The 25,583-nt window shown below is 38.2% G+C and overlaps 2 protein-coding genes across 7 annotated transcripts in view; one reads left to right on the forward strand and one right to left on the reverse strand.

The window, feature by feature from the left end:
- The window catches only part of COG5 (component of oligomeric golgi complex 5), a 298,194-nt gene extending 290,590 nt beyond the window's left edge, over positions 1–7,604 (reverse strand). Inside the window, exons 1-3 of one of the 2 annotated variants that reach the window (XM_072791549.1) lie at positions 7,447–7,510; positions 2,896–3,035; positions 1,584–1,680 (exon numbers count right to left, since the gene is read on the reverse strand). Coding sequence is in view for 1 of the 2 variants with exons in the window: in XM_072791548.1 (XP_072647649.1) it covers positions 2,896–3,035; positions 7,447–7,540 (234 nt within the window). In the remaining variant the exon portion in view is untranslated. Of the gene's footprint in view, positions 1–1,583; positions 1,681–2,895; positions 3,036–7,446 lie in introns of both variants that reach the window. The other variant, XM_072791548.1, reaches the window with a different exon arrangement.
- A 54-nt stretch (positions 7,605–7,658) lies between these two features.
- Positions 7,659–24,178, forward strand: DUS4L (dihydrouridine synthase 4 like). 5 transcript variants are annotated; one of them, XM_072791560.1, is made up of 8 exons: positions 7,659–7,807; positions 8,095–8,194; positions 12,692–12,828; positions 17,010–17,131; positions 20,209–20,326; positions 21,377–21,499; positions 22,608–22,834; positions 23,562–24,178. In XM_072791560.1, exons 3-8 carry the CDS (start codon positions 12,713–12,715, stop codon positions 23,807–23,809), a joined length of 954 nt encoding a protein of 317 aa, XP_072647661.1. In that variant the 5' UTR covers positions 7,659–7,807; positions 8,095–8,194; positions 12,692–12,712; the 3' UTR covers positions 23,810–24,178. The 5 variants fall into 5 exon arrangements, with proteins under 5 accessions (XP_072647661.1, XP_072647662.1, XP_072647665.1 ...); XM_072791564.1 differs by having other exon boundaries at positions 7,692–7,864; XM_072791561.1 differs by lacking the exon at positions 8,095–8,194 and having other exon boundaries at positions 7,666–7,807.
- The last annotated feature ends 1,405 nt before the right edge of the window (positions 24,179–25,583 follow it).

The following is a 25,583-nucleotide window of genomic DNA, read 5'->3' on the forward strand; positions in this document are numbered from 1 at the left end:
TGACCACATCAAAAACCCAAAAAGTTTAAGAGTTAAAGACCACATGTAAGAAATTCCTAGATACATCAAGAAATCATGCAAATCTTTAGAGTAATGCAAGAGTCTTTATCATTTTGTACTTTTTTTTATTCCAATGAATAGGGAGTTTCCTATCCAGGCTGTAAACTGAAGCTCCTAGTCAGCAAGGATTCATTCACTGGAACCTCCACATTGTCCTATATCAGGTATCACTTATTTTATCAAGTCCCTCTCTCTAACATCCATCTAAAATAAGTGTTACTTTTCAGTCTCCTATGTCTGTTAAGATTGCCAGAGTATGTCTGAATTCTCCCCAGTCCACTGATATGGTCATCAATTTATCTATGCATCTTAACAAGACTAATTTTAATTCTCTATCCTTTCTCCTGTGTGAAGAATACTTTGGAAATGTTGAAAATCCTAAAGCTACATACACTTTCATAAACTCCCCTTCAGCCAGCTGGATGAATTTTCAAGAGATCTGGAAGACAGAAAGGAAAGGAAAGCTATCTTCCTGTTACTGTTTCAGCTAGTAATGAGCAAGGTCCTGAGACCTGAGAATTTAGAGATGGCTGGAATAGCCGTATCAATCATTCTAGAATTTAGTTACTAGATACCCCAAGGCAGAATTGCAGCAGTGGTATAGGAGGTAATGGCTGGAGTTTCTAGGCCTCCACACTGCATCTATGAAAGTAGATCTTTCAACTCAGTCCACTGACTTCAGAAGCATCCAGTCCTCAGTATTAAACATCTTCCTGCTTTAAATACCTAGAGTGGTTTCTATTTCTTGTCCTATGCTCCAACTAATACATACCTCAACACATGATATTTAAAAAGATTTTTTATGGGTTTAATTATCATTATCCCAATTTTGCTTCTGCAGAAAAACAATTATAGCAGGTTCAGATCTTATTCTAGGCCTCTACTTTATATTCCAAACTATTATAAGTGTAATTTGTCCCCTGTAAGAGATGTTAAATAAATTTTTCGTCTTTATTGATTTCTGCAAAGAAGGTACTGCATGCAAGGAAAAAGAAAATACTAATCATATTACTCAGCCATAAAAAAGAATGAAATCTTGCCATTTGCAACGACGTGGATGGAGCTAGAGTATTATGCTAAGCAAATTAAGTCAGAGAAAGACAAATACCATATGATTTCACTCATATGTGGAATTTAAGAAACAAAACAATTGAGCATAGGGGAAAAAAACAGAGAGGCAATCCAGGAAACAGATTCTTAACTATAGGGAACAAACTGTGGCTTGCTGGAGGGGAAGAAGGGGGAGGATGGATGATGGAGATTAAGGAGGGCACTTGTGATGAACACTAGATGTTGTATCTAACTGATGAATCACTAAATTCTACACTTGAAACTAATAATACATCATAGTTAACAGACTGGAATTTAAATAAAAACCTGCAAAAGAAAGAAAATACCAACCATAAAAAAGAATTTCAGGTGGCTCTTAGAAAAAGCCACCCCTGAGAACCCTAGGCAAAGTGCATTCTCTCCTGCTTTTATGAACACTTTGTACTAGTCTAAATAAAACAGGCATCACTTGCCTGTCATTATTTCTGTCTGTATCTGCCATTGGTTGGTGAGTCCTTGGAGAGCTGGAAAATATGTTCATTCTTCTATCCTCATAGCCTAATGCAAATCCTGACAATTAAAATATACGATTAAATGTATAGTTAAAACATATAATATATAATATATAAAGTTAAAGGAATCCTAGAAGTCATCCTAGTCCTAAGCTACTCTTTTGATTGATAAAGTACAGCACAAAAAATTTAAGTGAACATGTCTCATGTTATAACAGATCCAAGTTTCCTGGTAAACAGTCCATATATTCATGCATTTTTTCACTCATTTAAATATTTGTCAAGTGCCTACTCAACAGACAAAAGCCAACACCAGGAAGTATACTATAAAACTCCCCATAAAATTATAGAATTTTAGAAGAGGAAGGAACTCTTAAGATCTTCCACTGTCATCTGTTCCTCCTTATTCACTCCAACTCATTTAATAGATTTCCTTTGTTAAAAGCAAAACTCAAAGACATTAACAGATAGGAAAGGTAATAGCACAGCTGAGATTAAGACCCATCTCCTGGATGCCTGGGTGGCTTGGTGGTTGAGCGCCTGCCTTTGGCCCAGGGCATGATCCTGGAGTCCCAGGATCAAGTCCCACATCAGGCTCCCTGCCTGGAGCCGGCTTCTCCCTCTGCCTATGTCTCCTTCTCTCTCTGTGTGTGTCTCTCATGAATAAATAAATAAAATCTTAAAAAAAAAAAAAAAAAAAAAAAAGAGCCACCTCCTAATTCTCCATACTGTGTTCTAGCTACCACAAATTTATCAACTTTCTAGAATTTCAGCAAATGTTACACTTTGTGTTCATAAAGTGGGAAGTGCCAATGTGAACTTCCCAATATGTCTTTCACTGTTCTTTTTTATTTTTTTTTTTTAATTCATTCCCAGGACTCCGGGATCACACCCTGAGCTGAAGGCAGACACACTTAACTACTGATCCACCCAGGCGTCCCTTACACTGTTCTACTTCCAAAATTTTGTTTGCTATTATTTTTACCAAAGACTTCCTATTTTTCACCCACCTATAGTCACTGCACATCAATTAGGTGGGGCAAACAAGGGATGTCCAAATACTTTTGGAGAGGGGGGTATGTTCCTTTTTCAACTAACAAAAAGTAGTTTATGGAAAACTTTGCAAAAACATACCTTGAGAAATAAGCCACACTCCTAAGTTGCACATTTCCTCATTTAAATACATGTTTAGATTAAATAATAAAAGGATTACAAAGTGATAAATTATCACTGTAGGCTGAAGAAGCCAGATGATCCAAAAGATTGGAAATACCTGTAGGTGTAGCTCTTTATCCAACTGACTGATTCCTTGGGCAAGTTTTGCTAGTTGTTCAGCAATTACAGCTTGATGGATAGACTGGGAAGTATAAGTCTTGACATCAAAGTCTTCATTTAAAAAATCACTGTAACACTCTAGAAAAAAATAAGCAAACTCTTTAAATACTAATTGCACTGCAATAAACCACAGCACACAACAGAACAAGTATAATCATAGATAACATACTCTGAATCTTTTTATACATGAGAACTGTTGTAAATGAGAAGGAATGGTAACATTCACAGAGAGCTTACTGTGGGCCAGGCATTGACCTACACACTTTAAACATAGTAACTCATTCAATCCTCACACAACTCTGTTCGAACTATCAAATATTGTTTCCCCCATTTCACAGATGAAGAGACAGGTGAAGACAGGGCATGCAACCTGTCCAACCTGTCTGAGATTTTAATTCAGGCACCCGAGCTGCAGAGCCCACACTATAAACCCCTATATTACACTACGAAAAGTTAACTTTTACCAGTGAGTTAAAAGGAACATATTAAGTAGAAGGTTAAAAATTAACTACTAACTGCAGGCTTTAATGCAAGAAAACAAGGTCACTGATAATGACAACAAACCAATTCACTATATTTGGTATTTATGATCTCTTGTATCTCCAATGCACAAATGCTGTCATAATAAAGTGATTCTGGAATTATGATAGAAGTAGGCAAATACAAACTTATAGATATTACTGAAATTAGGGATATATGGGCGAAATAAGTAGAAAGGGAGACTATGTTCAAAACACAGCCTTAATAAACACAAAGAAGAAGTGATGCTAGATGCTAAGGCATCTTTCCGTACAGAAACCCAAAAATCTGTAGGTAAAAGATAAATAGAGTTAAGAGTTAAAAAGTTACATAGAAGTGAGCTCACTGTAGGTATAAAACCACTATCTTTGACCCATGTGATAGATACAGGTAAGATCACCCTGAAGAAATTATAAAACTAACCAACAAAATAGAGTCCTTACAAGAAAACTTCTAGTGTCTCTATCCACTAAAAAGTACACTCCATGAGAGCAAGGGCTTTGTTTTCTTTACTCCCATGTCCCTAGAGCATGAACAACGTCTGACACATGGTAGGTGTTCCATACAGGTTGAATGGATGAATTCATCTATATACCTGCTGGAAGTAGCATTCTGCAAAGGGCAAAGACTCATTCTTGATGACTCTTAAAGTGAAAGAAAAGCTGCTACTTTGGCCTTAATTCTGGGAACCTCATTTCCTTCCAGTCTGCCAAGGAGTTTTCAGGATTAAAGATTCTTCAAGGCAGCCAAGTGAAGAAGGCCACTCCAAGAAGGTTTAGAGGCGGCAAATGCCATAGCATATTTTGAGAAATAAGGGCACCGCCGACGTCAATGTGTCTAGATCACACTGTGTGTGTGCTGGGCAGAAGGGACAAGAATAATAGAAAACTGAAGTTCTAAAAAAAAAAAAAAAAAAAAATTGAGGTTCCAAAGGAAGACTGAGAGCAGTTTAAAAAGAGACTGGTATGACTTCTCAAATGTTTAGACTATATCCCATTGAGGTTAAAGACAGGAAACAGCACTGTCATTTGTGTTTTAGTTTCTGGCGGCATCATGGAAGATGACTGAAAAGGAATTAGTCACACGGTGGTATGCTGGAACTGGCTCCTGCTGGCTCCTGAGAGTCAACAGTTAAATTTCCAGGAACTGTGTAAGCCAGGGGACATAACAAGTAGGTATCTTAAAAAACTGACCACAGGGCAGCCCCAGTGGCTCAGCAGTTTAGCGCCACCTTCAGCATGGGGTGTGATCCTGGAGACCCGGGATTGAGTCCCACGTCGGGCTCCCTGCATGGAACCTGCTTCTCCCTTTGCCTGTGTCTCTGCCTCTCTCTCTCTCTGTCTCTATGTACAAAAAGAGGGAAATGGAGAAGTTCAGAAGCGAGGAAAACAAAAATTTCGAAGGAGATGGAGAAAATGAAAGCAATCAAGGAGACTAAAGAGCATTCAGAGAGAAAAAAAAAAGAAGACAAGGAAAAATGGCAAGGGATGGTTTAGAGAAAGTAAGTGGGTAGTAGTGTCAAAGATCAAACACAATGAAGGCTGAATACTGGAAACTGGACTTGGCATTTCAGGATTTGATTGTCCATCAGAAGAATCATGTAATGCTTCTCCTTTACAATTGTCTCATTCATATAGAAGGAAAATCAGAAGCGCCCCACAAATTATTTCAGCTATGCATCTGCTCAAAACCCTATCAATCCTATCCTCTACCCTGGCAAATCCTTTACATAGTGAATCACTGTTACACACAGAATTGGTTTTTTTAGGAATGTTGTAGTGAACCAATGAATTCGGGCAAACTGAAGACAAGCAATTAAAGGAACCAAAAAGGGACACCTGGGTGGCTCAGTGGTTGAGCATCTGCCTTCAACTCAGGCCAAGACCCCGGAGTCCTGGGATCAAGTCCCGCATCAGGCTCCCTGCCGAGAGCCTGCTTCTCCCTCAGCCTATGTCTCTGCCTCTCTCTGTGTCTCATGAATAAACAAAACTTAAAAAAATAAAAATAAAGGAACCTAGAAGAGAGCACTTAGAGAATTAGGAAATTTTTTAAGCACAGAACTCAGAAGTCACACGAGAGGTATTACGAAGAGTCAAACCCTCTTTACAAGTTCAAGTAAGATAACGACCAAAAAGTATCTATTTATCTACAAGGAGATCAGCAGAGACCTTGGCAAAGAGATTTCAATGGTGTAGAATGAAAGTGACTTGGTCCTTGAGACAGGAAAAAAAAAAAAAATCCAGAGCACGGGAGGAAGACTGTCTTTAGAAGCAGAGATGCCACTTCTATTATAATGGAAAATACAAGGTGGTTAAAAAAAAAAAAAAAAAAGACATTACAGATCTAGGCTTAGTTTATAGGTTTGATGGCAAGAAATGGAGGAAGTTCACATCTCTTTTCATGGAAGTTTAAAGTCATTTGTTGAGCTTGAAAGGAGAGGTCTGCAAGAGTAAGGATTTAAATAATCACCAAGGAAGATGGTAAACTAAGTAGGAAAATACAGAAGGCAGAATTAAGGACTATTAGCCCTTCAAAAACTGATTACAATTCCAGAATGCATCCTACTAAAATAAAATATACACCTATGCCTGGCATGTGTTGTTTCTTCCACTTCCTCATCTAGGGAAGTTCTATTTACACTTCAAAACCAATTCCATTTGGAAAGCCTTCCCTGACACTCCCCTAATCACTCCCAGTTATCATCCCCCTCTGTATTGACTTTGTACACAATTCTGCTACCCAGCAACATTATATTATAATGCTTACCTTTATAGCTATTTCCCCTTAGTAAAATGGCAAGCTGTTTGAGGGTGGGAAATGCACACGTATCAGGAGTTCAAAACTTGGCGAAATGGAATTTAAACTAAGATACGAAGATGCATTGGACAGAGATCCTAACCGAGAGAATCTAACACAACTTTGTTCAGAAAACCACCTGATTAGTAAGTTTTTGAAAGGTACCCTTATGAACTGTGGAATACAAAAAGCGGGGCAGCCTGGGGTGCTCAGCGGTTTAGCGGGGCCTTCAGCCCAGGGCGTGATCTTGGAGACCCAGGGATCGAGTCCCACGTCGGGCTCCCTGCGTGGAGCCTGCTTCTCCTTCTGCCTGTGTCTCTGCCTCTGTGTGTGTGTGTGTGTGTGTCTCTCATGAATAAATAAATAAAAATCTTAAAAAAAAATACAAAAAGCAGTTCTATAATGCAGCAGAAAAAGTACACAAACTATGTCACTACCAGGTAGAAGGTGATGGCGATTAGGAAAGAAAATAAGAAAATTAAGAACAGATGAAAAGAAACTTGAACTTTATCCTGAAGGAGATTTGTGGCAGGTTCACTGGATTAACACAATTTAATGTGCTCCTCAAATATACTACGTTTAACTTACTTCCTGGGGTTTTCTTCTCTCCAAAACTATCAATAAGCTGCTATATTCAACACATATGGTTCATCCCTGCCTGAACTAGTGCTCCGAAGTCGCCTCCAAGTCTGCGAGTGGGCCACCTGTGCAACCCAAGAATCTGTTCACAGAGGGAGGAGGCGTCCAACTCTGCCCAAGGATGAAGCCCTCTGACATTACGAGCTGTCGCCTATCGGTTCTGGGTCCGTCACTTTTCACGGGATCCGACGCCGCCTCCTCGCATCAAACTGCGGCGGCGGCAGCGGCTGTCAACCCGGGCCACCGGGGCACGGCGGTCCCAGGACCTCAGGGCGCGGGAAGGGTGGAGCCGAAATGAGGGGCAACCAGGAATGAGGCTCCCGCTGGACACCCGGGAGGGAAGGGCACAGCCAGCCTCTGCAGAAGCAGGTCGGTGCGGCCCGCTCCCGGGCGCCAGGGGGCCGGGCGGGGGGAGTGGTCACGTCGAGACCGGAAAACTTTCTGCAGAGCAACGGGTTGAGTCCACCGCCCGGGCCCAGCTGCGGAGCAGGACCGTCCCGCAGGCCCGCCCCCCGGACAGAGCCAGACTCCTTACCGTCCTGCAGGAGCTCCCGGACTGTCGCTGCCGCCGCCCCACAGCCCAGAGCCCCGTGGCCAGCCACAGCGACGCCGCCGTCACCACCTTCCATGTTGGCAGGTGCCGGGCTGATGACGTCAGCGGACGCCCCGCCCCGCCCAGGTGCTGACGCGCAATGCCCGCGCCGCCGGCCCCGCCCCGCCCACGGCCTGGGGAGTCGGCTCCGCGGGCGCTGCCGCCGCCGCCGCGCGAATCTCGGGCTGGGAGCAGCGGCGCGGGGCCCGGAGCCGGCGCGCGCGGAGAGCCGAGGCGGCGGGCTTAGCGCCGTGTGCCGTCGTGCCCCCGGCCCAAGAGACGGCGGGCGCGGGAACCTGGCCGTGCAAGTATTCAACCCGGAACCGGGGCCTCCCGGCGGAGGCCGGACGCGAGAGCGGAGGTTTCTGGGAGCTCCGCGGGCACAGCCGGGGCCTCGGGCGCCGCGCGCCTTGGCTGGCCGCCCTGGGGTGGACGCTGGCGGGAGAGCTGGGGCAGGATGAGCGCGGAGGACGGAGTTGGGGGGAGCCGAAGGCTGGTGGACAAGGAGGACCGACCCGGGAAAGCCCAGCGGACTCAGCCTCTGCCCTCCCTTGACCTTGAGCTTTTTCCGCCTCTTCCTGTCTCTTTCAGCCGCGTGCTAGGGGTGATGCCAAACTTTTTTTTTTTTCCTCTTTCAAACGGACGGATTTTCCATGATCTCCAACTAACAGTATTGAAGCTGCCGAATCAAGTTAGTTCCCATGATCTTCTCCGTTAATGCATCTGCATTATTCACTGAGGTCCCCGCCCCCGAGATGCACACTGATAAGTTAACGGGTCGGCCACCCTGGTACGAGAAGGTTAAGCATCCCTGCACAAGGATCTGTAATATAGGGGATCCCTGGGTGGCTCAGCGGTTCGCGCCTGCCTTTGGCCCAGAGCGTGATCCTGGAGGCCCGGGATCGAGTCCCGCATCAGGCTCCCAACATGGAGCCTGCTTCTCCCTCTGCCTGGGTCTCTGCCTCTCTCTCTCTTCCTCTCCGTGTCTATCATAAATAAATAAATAAGTAAAATCTTTTTTAAAAAAAAATCTGTAATATAACTTGCCCTATGCCCAGAGAACCAGTTTTTACCAATTCCGAAGCCACATGGTTCCCTCGTTTCTGCTAATAGTATTTCAACAAGGTGCTATAATAGTACTTTGCGCATGTAATGCTCAAAACCAGTCCGGTGAGCGTGTGTCTTATGCTTTCCCTCGACTTTGTCTCAGGTTTTTCCCTAGTGTTTTTGGTCTCAATCACAGTCTGGCTAGAATTGTTGGTTCTGAATGAATCACGTGAATTGGCTCAGGGCAATGTGCTCAGACTCACACTAGAATTCATTATCCATAATACAATTTTTAAGAATTCTTTAATGTTGATGAATAATATCTTTGTTTTTTGTTTTTAAGATTTTTATTTATTCATGAGAGACACAGAGGCAGAGACACAGGCAGAGGGAGAAGCAGGCTCCATGCAGGGAGCCCCACGTGGGACCTGATCCTGGGTCTTCAAGATCCCGCTGTGGGTTGCAGGCGGCGCTAAACTGCTGAGCCACCAGGGCTGCCCTGAATAATATCTTTGAATTATGGGTTCTTTTTTCTGTCCTTAGCTTTTACTTTGGGAAGGTTCTAGAAAAGTTGCGTAAAACTCATTCATTTAGTGAAGAGTTTTGAGCCCCAACCGTACACACCAGCATGAGTTTACAAATAAGACTCCATTCCTGTCATGTCCCAGTGGAGCTCATAAGGTAGAAACCCATGTAGACAAACAATGGTACCAGGTGCTTGGTAGTTTGGATTTGTTTATCAAGCTTAACTACACATTGAAATCACCTGGAGAGCTTTAAAAAAAATTTAAAAAAAAACACTGATACCTGCATGGTAAGCCCGGAGATTCACACTTAATTGGTCTGGGGTATGGTTTGAGCATCCTGAGTCTTAAAAGCTCCCCAGATTATTCTAATGTAGAACCAAGATTGAAAACTACTGATTTATTCATTAAGCAAATACATATTGAGGGAGGCCTTTGTACCATGTACTGGAACTACAAGAATGAGTGGGAATGAAATTGTTCTTGCTGAAGTTCCTAATGACCTAGTTGCTATTAGATGCTTTTTGTTAGTCTTTTCCTTACTTAACTCTTCTGTGATGTTTAAGATGCTTATCCCCTCTTTCTTTGATACTCTCCCGTCTTCAGTCTTTGAATATCACTCTTCAGGTTTATTCTTCTCAGCTCCAGAATTCACATCACTGTCTCCTTTGCATTACTCTTTTTCTTTTAGTTGAATGTTGATGCTTCTAAGGATTTCTTGCCAGATACGGCATCTTTAAGTGCTTTGTCCATGTTCTTGATTTTTTTTCATTTCAACTTATTACCTAAAAGTTAAAGACCATCAGTCTCTATCTCTAGTTTTTTCCTGAGCATCATATCTGTATAAGCAGTTGTGAGACATCACCATCTGGAAATCTCATGAGCACCTCAAATTTAATGTGCCCAAATGTGAACTCCTGTTTCCCTGGTAAAACCTATTCCTCTTTATTTTCTGTCTCATAGATTGGACTTACACCCACCCAGCCTCAAAAGCCAAAGCATGCACATCATCCTAGAATTCTCTCATACTATACAACATGCACTGTCCTGAAATTTAGCTGATTTCCACCAACTAAATATCTTGCCAGCTTATTTTTATTTCTAAATAGCTCCTAAGTGGGTTCTCATTTCTTATTCCTAGCGACCCAGGTCAGACACTCAGTATGCATCGGACTGGCTTACTACAATAGCCTCCTTTGATATTTTGCCAAAAGTCCTTCCCCCTTTCAGTAAAATTTTTCTAAATCAGAAATCCAGTCATATCATTTTCCCATTGAAATGTTTCATTTACACATATATAAGGAGAGACAGCCAATCCAAAACTACCTGCTATGTATGAAAGTATGTTATATGCACACGCATGTTGGGCACATATGAAACATCACCCACGGAGGTGGAAAAATGGTTAACCAAGGCCCTATAGTATAAAATTATTTAGATTTTATTCCAGGTTAGTATAAAGGTCCATGGTTATACAGGCCTTCTCCCTCTTCTAGTATGCTCAGATAACACAGGACTACTAATGGTTCATTCTTCAGGTTTATTTCATCATTTTCAAGCCTCTGGTTTTATATGTTGCTCCCTGTAACAGGACAGTAGGACAGCCCCCCATCTCCCACATATGTTAGCTAAAGCTTTCCCTCCTCTGCAGTTGATGTATTCCCTCATTTCTCTAGACACTTATTTCCACAACAGTTAAATTGTGTCTAAGTGCATGTATTAGAACTACCATGTTGTGTAAGTATGTCTAACTAATACATTTTTAAAGACAAGAAATGTATTTCCATCTGTATTCCCAACACATAGCAGGAACTTAATATTTGTTGTATGATTAAATACATGTCCATGCCCTCAAAAACTCAAGTGGATGTGTTATTATTATACTCCATAATAATGAAAAGTGCACATGGCGACAGGAGAACCTAGGGTGTAGTGAGTAAGTAAGATCATCTCTGGGATTCAGAGAAGACAGAATCAAGATGGGGGATGATTGCACACACTACGGCAATGCTCGAGATTTGATGAAAGGTACTGCTCGGTTGACACACTTGTGGGACATGGAGAAGTGGAGAGCAAGCTCCAGGTTTCTGACTAGAGTGTGTACGGATGGCATAGTTAGGATATGAAATGCCAGAGGGAAGAAACAGGCTTGATTCATGAAAAGGAACTACCTTTCTGTTGCTTATGTTTTACTTATGTGGGCTTACATTGGTCTAATCATAAATTTTTACTTTAAAAAAGGAGGTAAGGGGTGCCTGGGTGTCTTAGTTAAGCATCCTACTCTTGATTTCACTCAGGTCCTTATCTCAGAGTCATGAGATCGAGCCCCGTATCGGGCTTTGTGCTCAGCACGGAGTCTGCTCATCCCTCTCCCTCTTCTCTTCTCCCATGCTCACTCACACTCTCTCAAACTCTTTAAAGTAAGTAAATAAAAATTATAAAGAGATAAAAGACTGAACATTGGTCAATAAAGCTAGCTTGTTTCAACTGTATACTACCTAAAGAAGTCGAAATTCTTGGCTTATATTTAGATTATAACTACTTTCTAGGTGAGCTAAACAAAAAAATTGCATGTTGAGCAATTAGACCTTCCTAAAGTTTGCCCATATCTGTTGCTAAGTTACTGAGGCCAAACATTGGAATATGGAAAGCGGCCAACCCTATGAAATGACAGCATTTTAAGTATAGCAAATTTAAAAACATTTAGGAACTACTTAATCACTTGTATCTGGATATAAAATTGATTTATTCAGGGACACCTAGGTGGCTCAGTGGTTGAGCATCTGCCTTCAGCTCAGGGTGTGATCCTGGGGTCCTGGGATGGAGTCCCGCATCAGGCTCCTCACTGGCAGCCTGCTTCTCCATCTGCCTGTGCCCCTGCCTCTCTGTGTCTCTCATGCATAAATAAATAAAAATCATCTTTTTAAAAAAGTGATGTATTCAATTACATGATCATAATTAGAATTTTTGCTAGTTGATAGCACATTTAAATTTTTAAATAAAAGTTTGCCTTCTGATCCAGATACAAAGAATAGAAATTGTGAATAACAATAAACATTAAATAGACCAGTAAATCTTGGAAATGCTAACTACTTCAAGTTGTTCGATTAACCCCATTTAGCTTTCCTGTATACAACAAGGTATTTCAAGTGCCAGACGTACACAGTCTTATACATTAAATTATTCAAATCAGATTCTCTGGTTTATCAATACCAAACAAAATAACATGGGAAATATTAAACATAATATGAAAAGCCGTGCTATGCTAAGAAAAAAACTTGTAGCTTTCCACATCTTGAGCATTTATTAATTTGAGCAGAAAATGTTACTTTAATGAGTTAAGTATAGAATTTGAATCTGTTAGTGTTTGACACGAACAAGCATAATTTGTACTGAATATATAAACGTGATGATTTCACAGTGTACTAAAAACTGTCAGTGACTTATAGAGATAGGATTCTGTAGTATCCTATTTGATACTGTGAAAAAAAGCTAAAAAGATTCCTGAGCCCACAAGCCTGACAAAAAAATACATATTCTTGGCAGTTGAAATTGTTAGAATGATGGGAATTCATCTAATGAAAGTAATTTTTCTCTATGCAAACTGTCTTTTTCAGATTTGAAGCAAATCTGTATTCATGAAGAGTGACTGCATACCAACCACAATATGTCAAGAAAGAAAAAAAGATCCAATAGAAATGCTTCATTCTGGGCAGCTGGTAAAAGTCTGTGCCCCAATGGTTCGATATTCAAAGTAAGTATTAGTAAATGGTTAATGAGCCAAGATGTGATTTCCTTTTTGTGCTCTGACCACCATATGGGATCATCAAACACCTAGTTTTGGGATTATGTCTAGGCTGGCATGCTGGTGTATGCCTGTTATGTGCATGGTCTTGAGTAAACAATTCACCCCTTCAAACTTCACTTTTTATATCTATAAAAAAAAAAGATATCTGCTTATAACTCCCACCTATAAAGATATAGTGGATATTAAATAAAAGGATATTAAGTAAATCTAAACATTCATGCACAGGTTTTTGTTTGAACATAAGTCTTCACATGTCTAGATCAAATCCCTACAACTACAATTGCTAGATCATGTGATAACTATATGTTTAGTTTTTTTAAGAAACTGCCAAATTTTCCAGAGTGTCTCTACTGTTTCACACTTCTACCAACAGAATATGAGGGATCTAGTTTCTCTTCATCTTCATCAATGTGTAATAATGTCATCTTTTAGTTTTAGCCATCTGATAGGTGTGGAGAGATATCTCATGATTTTAATATCCATTTCATAGCTAGCGATGTTGGAAATGTTTTCATATGTTAATTTGTCCCCTGTATATTGTTGGAAAAATATTTATTTATGTCTGTTGCCAATATTCTAATTAAATTATTTGCTTTTTTACTATTGAGTTGGTTTTTGAATTTTTTCAATTGTGGTAAAATATAGCTTAGACATTTTAAGCATTTGCAGTTCAATAATGTTAAGTGCATTCACATTGTTATACAGCCAATCTCTAAAACTCTTTGTTTTACAAAACTGAAACTCTACACCTATTAAACAATAGCTCCCCATTCCACCACCACCCCCCAATTCCTGTCAACCATCATTCTACTTTCTCACTCTTTGAACTTGACTACTCTAGGTATTCATATAAGTGAAATTATATAATAGTTGCTTTTTTGAAACTGACTTATTTCACTTAGCATTATAGCCTCGGGGTTCATCCATGTCATAGCATGTATCAGAATTTCCTTTATTTTAAAGGCTGAATGATATTCTGTTTGTATGTATGTACTCCATTTTATTTATTGATTTATGGATGCTTGGGTTGCTTCTACATTTTGGCTATTTCAAATAATACTGCTATGAATATGGATATATAAATGTCTTTCAGTTCTTTGGGATATATGCCCAGCAGCAAGTGTTAGATCATATGACAATTCTATTTTTAATTTTTTTGAGGAATGTCCATATTGTTTTCCATTTTTATATTCCCACCAGCAAGCAGTATTACAAGAGTTCCAATTCCTCACCACCCTCACCAATACTTACTGTATTGTTTTTTCCATAGTCATCCCAGTGGATGTAAAGTGGTATCTCATTGTGCTTATTAGCTGTGTTTATATCTTTGAGGAAATGTCTACTCAAACCCTTTGCCCATTTTTGAATCAGGTTTTTGTTGTTGTTGAGTTTTTCTTTACTACTGAATTTTGAAAGTTCTCTATATATTCTAGATTATTCCTTTGTCAGATATGTGATTTGCAAATATATTCTCCCAGTATGTAGCATATTTTTTCATCTTCTTAACAAGGTCTTTGCAGAGCAAAACCTTTTTATTTAATGATAAAGTCTAATTTACCAAGTTTTCCTTTTGTAAATTGTGCTTTTGATGTCCCAAGTTTAAGAAAACTTTGTGTAGCTCGTAATCCTGAAGTTTTTCTCCTTTTTTTTCCCAAAAAGTCTTATTTTTTTGTTTTACATCTAAGTCCATAATCAATTTTGAGTTCATCTTTGTATGAATGTGAGGTTTAGAGTTGAGGGGTGTTTTATTTGGGTTTGGTTTGGTTCTGCCTGTGGATGTCTAATTATTCCAGCACCATTTGTTGAAGACTCTCTTTCCAGTATGGAATTTCTTTTGCATCATTCTCAAAAATCATTTGGACATGTTTATGTAGCTCTTTATCTGCATTCCCTGTCCTGTTCTGTTGAGCTATGTGTCTATCTCCCAACCAATACTACACAATCCTGATTACTACACAATCCTGATAGCTATATAATAAGTATTTAATTAAATTAGGTAGACTAATTCCTCAAGCTTTATTTTTCTTTTTTTTCTTTATCTTTCTTTCTCAATATTGTTTTAGCTATTCTAGTTCCTTTGCCCTTCTAAATAATTTGTAATATGATTTTGTCTTTATCTACAAAATATCTTGCTGGAATTTCCAGAAGAATTGTATTAAATATGGGGAGAATTTAATTCCTTTCTATGTTGAGTCTCCCAACTCATGAACATAGATAGTATGTTTTTCCCATTTATTTAGATCTTTGATTTTTTTCATCATCATTATATATAGCTTTCAGCATATTAAGAGCTATACAAGTTTTGAAGACTTAACACCTGAGTATTTTTCTCTTTTTTTGGAGCGATTGTAAATGATATTATACTATTAATTTCAGTGTCCATGTATTCACAGTTATATACAGAAATAAAATTGATTTTTTAATGTTAATTTTGTATCCTGTAAACTTACTGAACTTCCTTATTGGAGGATTTTTAAAATAAATTCCTTGGAATTATTTATGTGATCATCTCATCTACATATAGGGACAGTTTTATTTCTTCCTTTCCATCATATGCCTTTTATTTCTTTTTCATACACTGACTAGAAGTTCCAGCACTATGTTAAATAAGAATGATGAGAGCAAGCATCTTTGCTTTGTCCTTGATCTAAAAGAAATATGTTCTGTTTTTCATCTTTATGTATATTAGCTATAGAAGTTTTTTGCAGATGCTTTTTATCAAGTGGAGAAAGTTTTCCCTCTTCCTATTTTCTTGAGTTTTTGGTTTTTTTAATCATGAATGAGTATTATTTTGTCAAATGCTTTTTCTATATTGATTGATACAATTACATGATGTTTCTTTTAGCTTTTTAACAGAGTAGATTCTATTGATTGATTCTGAATTTTGAACCTTCTGTTTTAACTTTTTTTTTTCTGCCATCACTATAGCAGGAGAGAAATGAGAAAGCACTACCCCACTACTAGGAGGTGAAAGTAAAAGTCCTGATTTCTTATTTGGTCTCCTTTGACACTCTGGGTGCAGGGGGAATGGCTCCTCATTACTGCTAACCTGGGGGCAAGCCATGAAGGGGATGGTCTGGTACCTGCTGGACTATATTGAAAGTCCTAGCCTTTCACCAAGCATCCTCTGATACTATTTAACAGTGGGAAGGGAGAAAGTATTAAAGTTACTGGCCAGCAAGTATTAAAGTCCCAGTTCCCTACCTGGCCTTCTCTGACGCCACTATGAAGGTGTGTCAGAAAAGTTTGTTATAGCCTTGGAAAGGTGGAAGTCTAAGCTCCCCACTCAACACATGCTTCTGGAGGTGGGGCCACAGTTTTGTCTCTGGTGTTTGGTTTGTAATTGTTTTGTCTTACTAGACTTCCCCTTTCCTAGTCCTTGGTCAGACAGAGCTGACTTTTGTTGGGGCTCTTTTTGTCTCACTCATTGGTATTTGTGGCTTGCCAGCTTCTTTAGGGCCAAATCTAGGATATTTGAGGCAAAAAGGAAATCCAGGCAAAAACTCACCACTGTTGTTCCTCATATCCCAAGGTCACTAGCCTTTCTGTTTTCTTGTCTCCAACTTTCAGAGTTTTCTTATGTTTGTTTTATATAGTCACCAATGTTAAAAAAAAAATTCAACTGAGTAAATTTGAAGATCTCACTGGCCTCATTAAGCAATTCAGAATCAGACAGCATCCCACCTAGCAAGTAAAGAGATGTTCCATGGATTTGTACAAAATGGGAGGTTTTTATAGGAAGGAAGGTAGAGCAAGAAGTTATTAGCAAAAGAAAAGGAAGATTGGTTCAGGCCAGGATATCTTTTGGTGGGGACAGGAACAACAGGAATTTTTTTATCCTGCAGGTTACCTTATTATTGCTGTTCAAGAAATTTCAGATTGACTTTAAAAGGTCACATTCCTGGGAAACTGTAATTAAGTCTTGGTTTGCAGTCATGGAGGTGGCAAATGACTCCAATTTGGGCTTGTTTTTTTCTTTTTTTAACAGCCAGAATAGGGAAAAGTATGTCTACTCTATCCTCTCAAAGGCAGGACTTTCCTCTAATAAATATTTAACAATTAAACTTGGAAGTACATATGATTGTGATGTTTTCTAAATGCCTAATTAAAGTTTTATATGCTCACAGGTTGGCTTTTAGAACATTAGTAAGAAAATATGGTTGTGATCTGTGCTATACACCAATGATAGTTGCTGCTGATTTTGTCAGATCAATAAAAGCCCGAGACAGTGAATTTACTACAAACCAAGGTATGTGAAACCCAGAGTTTGCTGACTTTGTAAAACTTAAAAACAAAAAACAAAAAACTGTCTAATCAGAAACAACACAATTCAGAGATTTTATTTTTAAATATTTTAGTTCTTTATGTTTGTAATAAGTTTTTAACATATGTTTTTATTAGTGCCATGTAAACTCTGGATGATATATCTAAGTGTGAGGTCAGCCTTCCTTGGGGCCCCATCCTCTCACCTGAGCTATTAGGTTCTTATCTCACTGCTTCCAGTCTTGCCCCATTCCAAACCATCCTACAAACAGCCCAAAGGAACCTTTCTAAATGTAAATTTGATCACATCTCTTCCCTGCCTCAAATCCTTCTTGGACAGCTCATGGCCTAAAGCAGTGGTTCTCAAGGGGTGATACGCCAGACCAGCAGCATCAGCATCATCTAGAAACTTGTTCTAAATGGCAATTTTCCAGCTCTGCCGCAGGCCCACTGAATCAAAAACTCTGGGTATATGGTCCAGCAATCTGTTTTTAAAAGCCCTCCAGGTGATTCTGAGTTTGCTAAAGATTGAGAACCAGTGGCCTAAAGAGTAAAATTCCAGTACCTGTCACTGTGCATGGCTGGCTCAGTCAGTAAACCATGTGACACTTGACCTCAGGGTGGAAAGTTCGAGCCCCAGGTTAGGTGAAGAGATTACTTAAAAAAAAAAAATCCCAGTACCTATGAATAATATATGACATTCCTCATGATCCAGACTCTGAATATATCTTTTGCAGCTTTATCTTCCATTAGTTTCTCTCCATAGCCAACCAGCTTTATTCCTTTTTTTTTTTTAAGATTTATTTATTTATTTTGAGAGAGAGAGAAAGTGTACTTGCACATATGAGTGGGTGAGGGGGCAGAGGGAAAGAATCTTTCAAGCAGACTTCCTGCTGGGCATAGAGCCTGTCACGAGGCTCCATCCCATGACCCATGAGATGACCTGAGCTAAAACCAAGAGTCAGAGGCCTAATCAACTGAGCTACCCAGGCATCTCCGCCCCAGCAACTTTATTCTGTAGCAATACTAATTTGTTTAAGTCCCTGAACATGCCCCATCCTCTCATACTTCTCTACCTGGAATGTCCTTTCCTCAGCCGTGCCTACACCCCAGATCCATGTCTCTCTGGCAAATGATACCACATGCTTCTTAATCCAGCTCTCAAAGTTTGTGGCCGGGGACTTTGCCTGATTGCCCTCCACTATTGTCCTCGCTCACAAGGTTTTCACTGGGCTTAATCCTGCTGTATTATAATTTCCTCTTTGTATGCCTGTCTGCTAGACTATGGGCTCCTTGAAGTCTGGAATTAACCTCTTACCGGTTCGTACCCTTAGCTTCTAGCCCTGTGTTGAAAATATATTAGACCAATAAATGGTTATTAAATTGAAATTCTGTAACTCCCTGTGTTATAATGGGAAAAAACATCTTATACCCTCAGGGAAAAGCATATTCTCCTATCTCATGTTAGTCCTATAAATCAGTGGATCGCCATAGAAATTTTGAATCAAAAAAATAAGTAAAAATAAATTAAAAAGAAAAAATAAAAAAATTCTGAATCAGTGGAAGTAGGACGATGCTCAGAAATCTGCATTTTGGCAAACACCCAGTGTATCTCATATAGATGGTCCTCAAAAGAACTTTAGGAAAATTAAAATACATCTGTCCAGAATTTATAACACTAACCCAAAGAAAGATGAGAAAAATATGTCCATTAAAACTTAAGAAATATCTGACACATGTGCTATATTAAAACTTAATTTTTTTTAAAATTTTTTATTTATTTATGATAGTCACACAGAGAGAGAGAGAGAGAGAGGCAGAGACACATGCAGAGGGAGAAGCAGGCTCCACGCACCGGGAGCCCAATGTGGGATTCGATCCCGGGTCTCCAGGATCGCGCCCTGGGCCAAAGGCAGGCGCCAAACCACTGGACCACCCAGGGATCCCTAAAACTTAAATTTATGTGTAAGAAAGGAGCACACATGTACTCAAAGACAAACTAAAACTTGGAGAAAATATTTATAGTTATAAAATATTTATAATTTACAATAGAGGAGCACCTGGGTGGCTCAGTCCGTTAAGCGCCTGACTTGGGCTCAGGTCATGATCCCAGGCTCCTGGGATTGAGCCCTGAGTGGGGCTCCCAGCTCAGTGGGGAGTCTGCTTGTCCCTCTGCTCCTCCTCCCACTAGTGCTCTCCCTTTCTCTATCTCTTTCAAATAAATAAAATATATAAAATATATATGTGTGTGTATGTATATATTTACAATAGATAGCAGAGCTAATTTTTATAAAGCTCTTTTATAAGAAAAATTTAAAAAATAATAACATAAAGAACAATTAAAAGAAGAGTAACATAGAAAAGTGGACAGAGAATATGGAGAGCAAACCCACAAATAAAAATACACTCTATTGGATATACAATGTTGAAAAAGTTGTGAGGAAACAAAAACTGTCATCTTTCTTTCTTTTGAAAGAAAACTGTGATGTCTATCAAAATGTTGGTTAGATGCCCATCCAGCAGTTACATTCCTGGGAATTTACCCTATGAATATACTCAGAGGAGCATGTGTGTAATAGTATTCTCATCGCAGCATTGTTTGCAAAAGCCACCCAAAAAAAAGTCTAAAAGTACACTGCATGGTCCATCCACTCAAAAGAATACACTACTAAAAAGAAAATAACATTGTAGTACAGCTCCCAGATATATCAAGGGGGAAAAAGCAGTAGGCATAGAAATGTACATAAAATGTTCATGTTTGTTTAAATTTTACAGGTATACATAAAATTGTTCTGGAATACAATAAACTAATTCTCATCTTTGAAAATGAGATCTGTTCATCAAGAGTGTTAGTTTTCATTTTATCAAATTTCATACTGTTTGAATTTGTACTAAATGTAAATTACTTTTAATTTTAAATATTTAAGATTAGTTTAATGCTATCTTGTTTAAATAGATACTTCTTAGGCTGAAAGTAATCATTATCCTGTACAAACATGAAGAGTTTCATGGTGTGTGTATGTGTTTCTATGAATTTTAATGTTGAGCTATTCATTTTATCAGGTGATTGCCCATTGATTGTTCAGTTTGCTGCTAATGATGCGAGACTTTTATCTGATGCTGCTCGTATTGTCTGTCCTTATGCGAATGGCATAGACATTAACTGCGGTTGCCCTCAGAGGTAAAGCTCAAAGAAGTTGGAAGAATTTTCAGAAAAATTAGAAAAAACTATGTGAACATGGTAAACTATTTCTCCAGTTTTCCAAGAATTAAAAAGTAAAGAAGATAGAGTTAAAGCACTTGGGCTCCAAATAAGAAGCAGGAAAAAATAAGGAAATATTATGTAGGGAAATATATGCAAAGGTATTTTCTGATGGCTAAAACAATCCATAGATCACTTGATAAGTGTTTTGTCTCACTTTACCACATTTTTTTATATGTGGATCTGCCTTGATCCTCATCCATAAGTGGTTATGGAAGACTTGAACATTTATAGCAGTCCCTAAAATGAATTTTTACTGCCATGTCAGATAAGAAACTGTGATTCTATGATTTGAGAAATTGACACTTGTTTTCTCCTAATTTCTCTGTAAGAATACCTCCTTATAGTTACCCTTTCTTTGTACCACAGTTACTTGGTTGAGTCTAAATAAATGGGTATTGATAGGATGCTTAATTTGATAATAATATCCCTACCTTCCTAGCATTGTGTTAGATTATCTGTCAATAATACAAAATGTGTTCAAAGAATAAAATCAAGGTTTTAAGTGCATCATAATCCAAGCAGATTAGACATATTTGTATACTCATTAGGAGAGTTAAATAAGCTGTTTAGTGGTCTTGGAATGCTGTAAGCCAAAAATATCTTTCTACTATTAAGATTAATAAAACATCTTGTTATGTACAATAAACATCAAATTTGGAATTTTAAAAATCTGAAGTAATTGCAATTAACTACAAATACCTAAGTCTGTTTTGGTTGAATGAATTTTAATTTAATTTTCTCACTTGCCAATGAAAGCCATTTCTCCTAAGTACTTTTTGATCTGGGAACATATTTTCCTTATCTCATATTGATCCACATTAAAATGTTGGATCTGTGAATTATAAAAGTCTGATTCCATTCCAGGTCTCTAAGATAGATAAATAGATGCACTTACAGAGCTTTTAAAATTGTATCTTCTATTCTGACTAATTACAATTCATTTGTTGTTGTGTCTGCTTTATAAAGGTGGGCAATGGCAGAAGGTTATGGAGCTTGCTTAATAAACAAGCCAGAGCTTGTTCGAGATATGGTGAAACAAGTAAGAAATCAAGTGGAAAATCCCAGATTTTCAGTATCTATTAAAATAAGGTAAAGAAAATATTTTAATCTACTGACACAATTTTCCACTACTTAGGAAATAAAATAATATTCCTTTTGTCTAAGAGTGTGGAAGTATCCATCTTTAATAAATTGGTAGCTAGTATATAGAAATGTTGAAACAAGACATTTAGTAAATGACTGTGTACCATATAATTTTTATTTATAAAAATAACAGAACGATTTCATTTTTGTATTTTTAATAGAAATTAAAACATCCCTTTATTATTAAAAACTTTCCCTCAAAAGAAACCCTCAGTTTTTTTCATGGACTGCTTAATTAATAATGCTGCGAGGGGCACCTGGGTGGCTCAGCCATTTAAGCTTCTAACTCTTGATTGTAGCTCAGGTCTTGATCTCAGAATCATGAGTTCAAGCCTCACATTGGGCTCCATGCTGGGTCTGGAGTCTACTTTAAAATAATAATAATAATGAGAAACATTCCTGGTACCAAGAGTAGAGTAATATTTGCAATCAAATTTCACAATGAAAAGAAAATAAACCTGGAATAGGTTTTTGGGTGACAGGTTAAAAACACATTTCATAATATATTATCCTACTCATGGATTGGGGGATACATAGCAGGTATTAGGATACCATTTTTCCATCCCTCTATGACAGTACTTGATGAGTTTTTCAGTTATCAAAGCCAAAAGGGTGAAGCATTAGGTAAGGTAAAATTTGTCATCCTATTTTTGCCATTAGTGAAATAGCTAAATTTAAAGTCTTAAATGGGAACTGATCTCAACAAAACCTTTCTTATAGTGGCATGTAGTGATAATATAGCAAAGCTAACTGAATAATGTATCAGATGAAATATTATTTTATTTAGCTATTAATTTTAGCATTAAAAGTTGCATGTGGTGGCGCAGCGGTTTGGCGCCTGCCTTTGGCCCAGGGCGCGATCCTGGAGACCCGGGATCGAGTCCCACGTCAGGCTCCTGGTGCATGGAGCCTGCTTCTCCCTCTGCTTGTGTCTCTGCCTCTCTCTCTCTCTCTCTCTCTCTCTCTCTCTCCATGTGACTATCATAAATAAATAAAAATTAAAAAAAAAAAAAAGTTGCATGTGGTGAATAGACATGTAATTTTGAAATGACAGGATCCATGATGACCTTACAAGAACTATAGATCTTTGTCGAAAGGCTGAGGCAACAGGAGTTTCTTGGATTACAGTCCATGGAAGAACTGTTGAAGAAAGACATCAGCCAGTTCACTATGAGGCCATTAAAATAATTAAGGAAAACATGTCTATACCTGTAATTGCTAACGGAGACATCAGAAGCTTAAAAGAAGCAGAAAATGTGTGGCATATTACTGGGACAGATGGTAAGAAAGAAGTACTTGAGTTTGATTTTAATTAGCCAAAAAAAAAAAAAAATTGGAATAGGAGAGTGATATTAAAGTGATTTTTCATTATTTGTCTCTAAAATGGAGCCATATTTTTCTGTTGTACTGATTTAAGCTAAACAGTTCATTAAAATTATGTTAACTCTTTTACATATAGGCAGTATATTGTTTTAATTGGGATAAATTAAGTCAGTTACTTTCTGCCACCATCATATCCAGTGAATGACCAGTTAAGAAGGCTATCTTCCAGATAGCCTATTTGTGAAATAGAGATGAGAATTAGTGAACACAAAGTGGTCCTAGAAGTCAAAGGAGCTACATACTCTTGTGGTTTTATTACTCCCTTGGATTATTGGTGCACCAAAATCTGTGATAACTATTGCTAGATGGGACAATGTGGATAAACTTAACTTTAAGCAAACCCAATTTATGACAGTCTGGATTAACCGTTAAAAAAATCCCCAGAGACTAATTGTTTAATATAGACATCTTAAAAAAAAATGTTTTTAATTCTTGTAAGTACATTTAAATATTCTTAGTTTACAAATGTAGCAAATTGTTTTGTAATTGAGTTATACTAATATGTGGGTATTGTGAAACCTTATAATACTACTTATTTTTCAATATTGTCAGTTTGTTTCAAGTGTGACCTCATAACCTGTGAGTTCTTAATGTGTGAACAAATGTGATATGCTTTATTTTATAGGTGTGATGGTTGCAAGAGGACTCTTAGCAAACCCTGCCATGTTTGCTGGCTATAACGAAACCCCGCTGCAGTGCATCTGGGACTGGATTGACATTGCTCTTGAACTTGGAACTCCTTATATGTGTTTCCATCAACATTTAATGTACATGATGGAAAAAATAACTTCAAGGCAGGAAAAAAGAGTGTTTAATGCTTTGTCAAGCACATCAGCAGTTTTAGATTACCTTACAGACCATTATGGGATTTGACTGGACTTCCTAAAGTATTTTAATATTTACTTCACTTTATATCTACAGTGAAACCACCCAAGGTCACATTTTGGTTTTTACTTTAAGTCAGTGTCTCTCCCCCATAAGCATAAAAACAGTGCCCTGAGAACATTTTAAAAAGTTAGTCCTAGACCCCATCCTCAGAGATTCTGATTCAGTACATCTGTAGGATGGAAACAAAATTTAGTTGTAAAGAAGACCCCAGGTAGAGCAAACATCCTGGTCACTCTACCAAACATTGACAAAATATTGTTCTGAATCCTATTATGGATTTAAAAAAAAAAAAAATTTCCTAAAGGAATTGTGTTTTTAACATTTTTAAATAAATTTTTTATTTTAATACTAAAAGTATGAGTCTAATAGTATTTATAAGTCAACATGAAGCATGTTTGAAAATAAGTGCAAAGTGACAGAACAAATGCCAACTTCTACATAAAATGAAAAGGAACAAGAATTCTGTATAAAGTTACTTTCAGGACTTAGATTAAAAATTCAAATTGGAAAATCAAACTGGTACTTCCTAATTCATGAATGACACTTCCAGGTATGTGTTTTAAATTCTATGTAACTTATTTAAATTGTTTTAAATTGTATGAGTTTAAATATCTGTGATATTTTCTATGATTTAAAATTAATAAGATCCATGAAACTCTAAATGATGTTAACTTTGTTACATTTCAAGTCTTCTAGATCCTTAGAAGATTGAGATCTTGCTTGGTAAATACACTTGTACCTAAAATGACAAAAATTAATTTTAGTCTCCCACATTTTATATATAAAAAATTTGGTAGCCAATCTGGAGCTGATTATATATTTGAAATATTTCTTAGAGAATTTTAATTTAAAAACCTAATTTTCATATGCTGTTTTTAGTGATTTATTTATTTTTTGAAGATTTTATTTATTTATTCATGAGAGACGGAGAGAGAGAGAGAGGCAGAGACACAGGCAGAGGGAGAAGCAGGCTCCATGCAAGGAGCTGGGCATGGGACTTGATCCCAGGACCCCAGGATCACGCCCTGAACCAAAGGCAAGTGCTAAACTGCTGAGCCACCCAGGGATCCCCGTGATTTATTTATTTATGATGTTATTTTTACACTTCCCAGCAGTTGATAATAATTTTTTTGATAATTTTAATTTTATAGTTCCATGGTCTGGGAGTGTTACTAAGAGAATTTTGTTGTTGGTGAATGTGCCACTGCAGGAATTCAGTATCTCAGTTATTAAAACCGTTTCATAATTAAGATACTGGCCTATATTACCAACATGAAAACTTTATAAGGAAACGGTTATCTAAAACTGCTTAATTCAAGCCTGGGTAGCTCAGTGGGTTAAATATCTGCCTTCCGCTCAGGTCCTGATCCCAGAGTCCTAGGATGGAGCCCCATATCCAGCTCCATGCTCAGTGGAGAGCCTGCTTCTTCCTCTCCCCTGCCCCCACTCATGCCCTCTCTGGGGCTTGCTCTTTCTCTCAAATAAATAAAATCTTTAAAAAAAAAAAAAACCTTCATAGTTAATTCATAGTCTTTTTCCTCTCTTTTCTGTGTGATCAAGTATATCTGTGATGATAAGAAAAAGCACCCACTTAAATGTATTTTTATTACTCTATAATCATCTTTTTTTTAATTTTTTTTTTAATTTATTTATGATAGGCACACAGTGAGAGAGAGAGAGAGAGGCAGAGACACAGGCAGAGGGAGAAGCAGGCTCCATGCACCGGAAGCCCGACGTGGGATTCGATCCCGGGTCTCCA

Source organism: Canis lupus, chromosome 21 (genome assembly GCF_048164855.1).
Source record: "Canis lupus baileyi chromosome 21, mCanLup2.hap1, whole genome shotgun sequence".
NCBI classification, from domain to species: domain Eukaryota; kingdom Metazoa; phylum Chordata; class Mammalia; order Carnivora; family Canidae; genus Canis; species Canis lupus.

Excerpts from the sequence above, each read along its gene's own strand:
- DUS4L (XM_072791560.1), top strand. The coding sequence starts at position 12,713 with ATGAAGAGTGACTGCATACCAACCACAATATGTCAAGAAAGAAAAAAA. Across the intron at positions 17,132-20,208 it reads TGAATTTACTACAAACCAAG|GTGATTGCCCATTGATTGTT; the intron begins GTATGTGAAACC and ends TCATTTTATCAG. Across the intron at positions 22,835-23,561 it reads GCATATTACTGGGACAGATG|GTGTGATGGTTGCAAGAGGA; the intron begins GTAAGAAAGAAG and ends TTTATTTTATAG.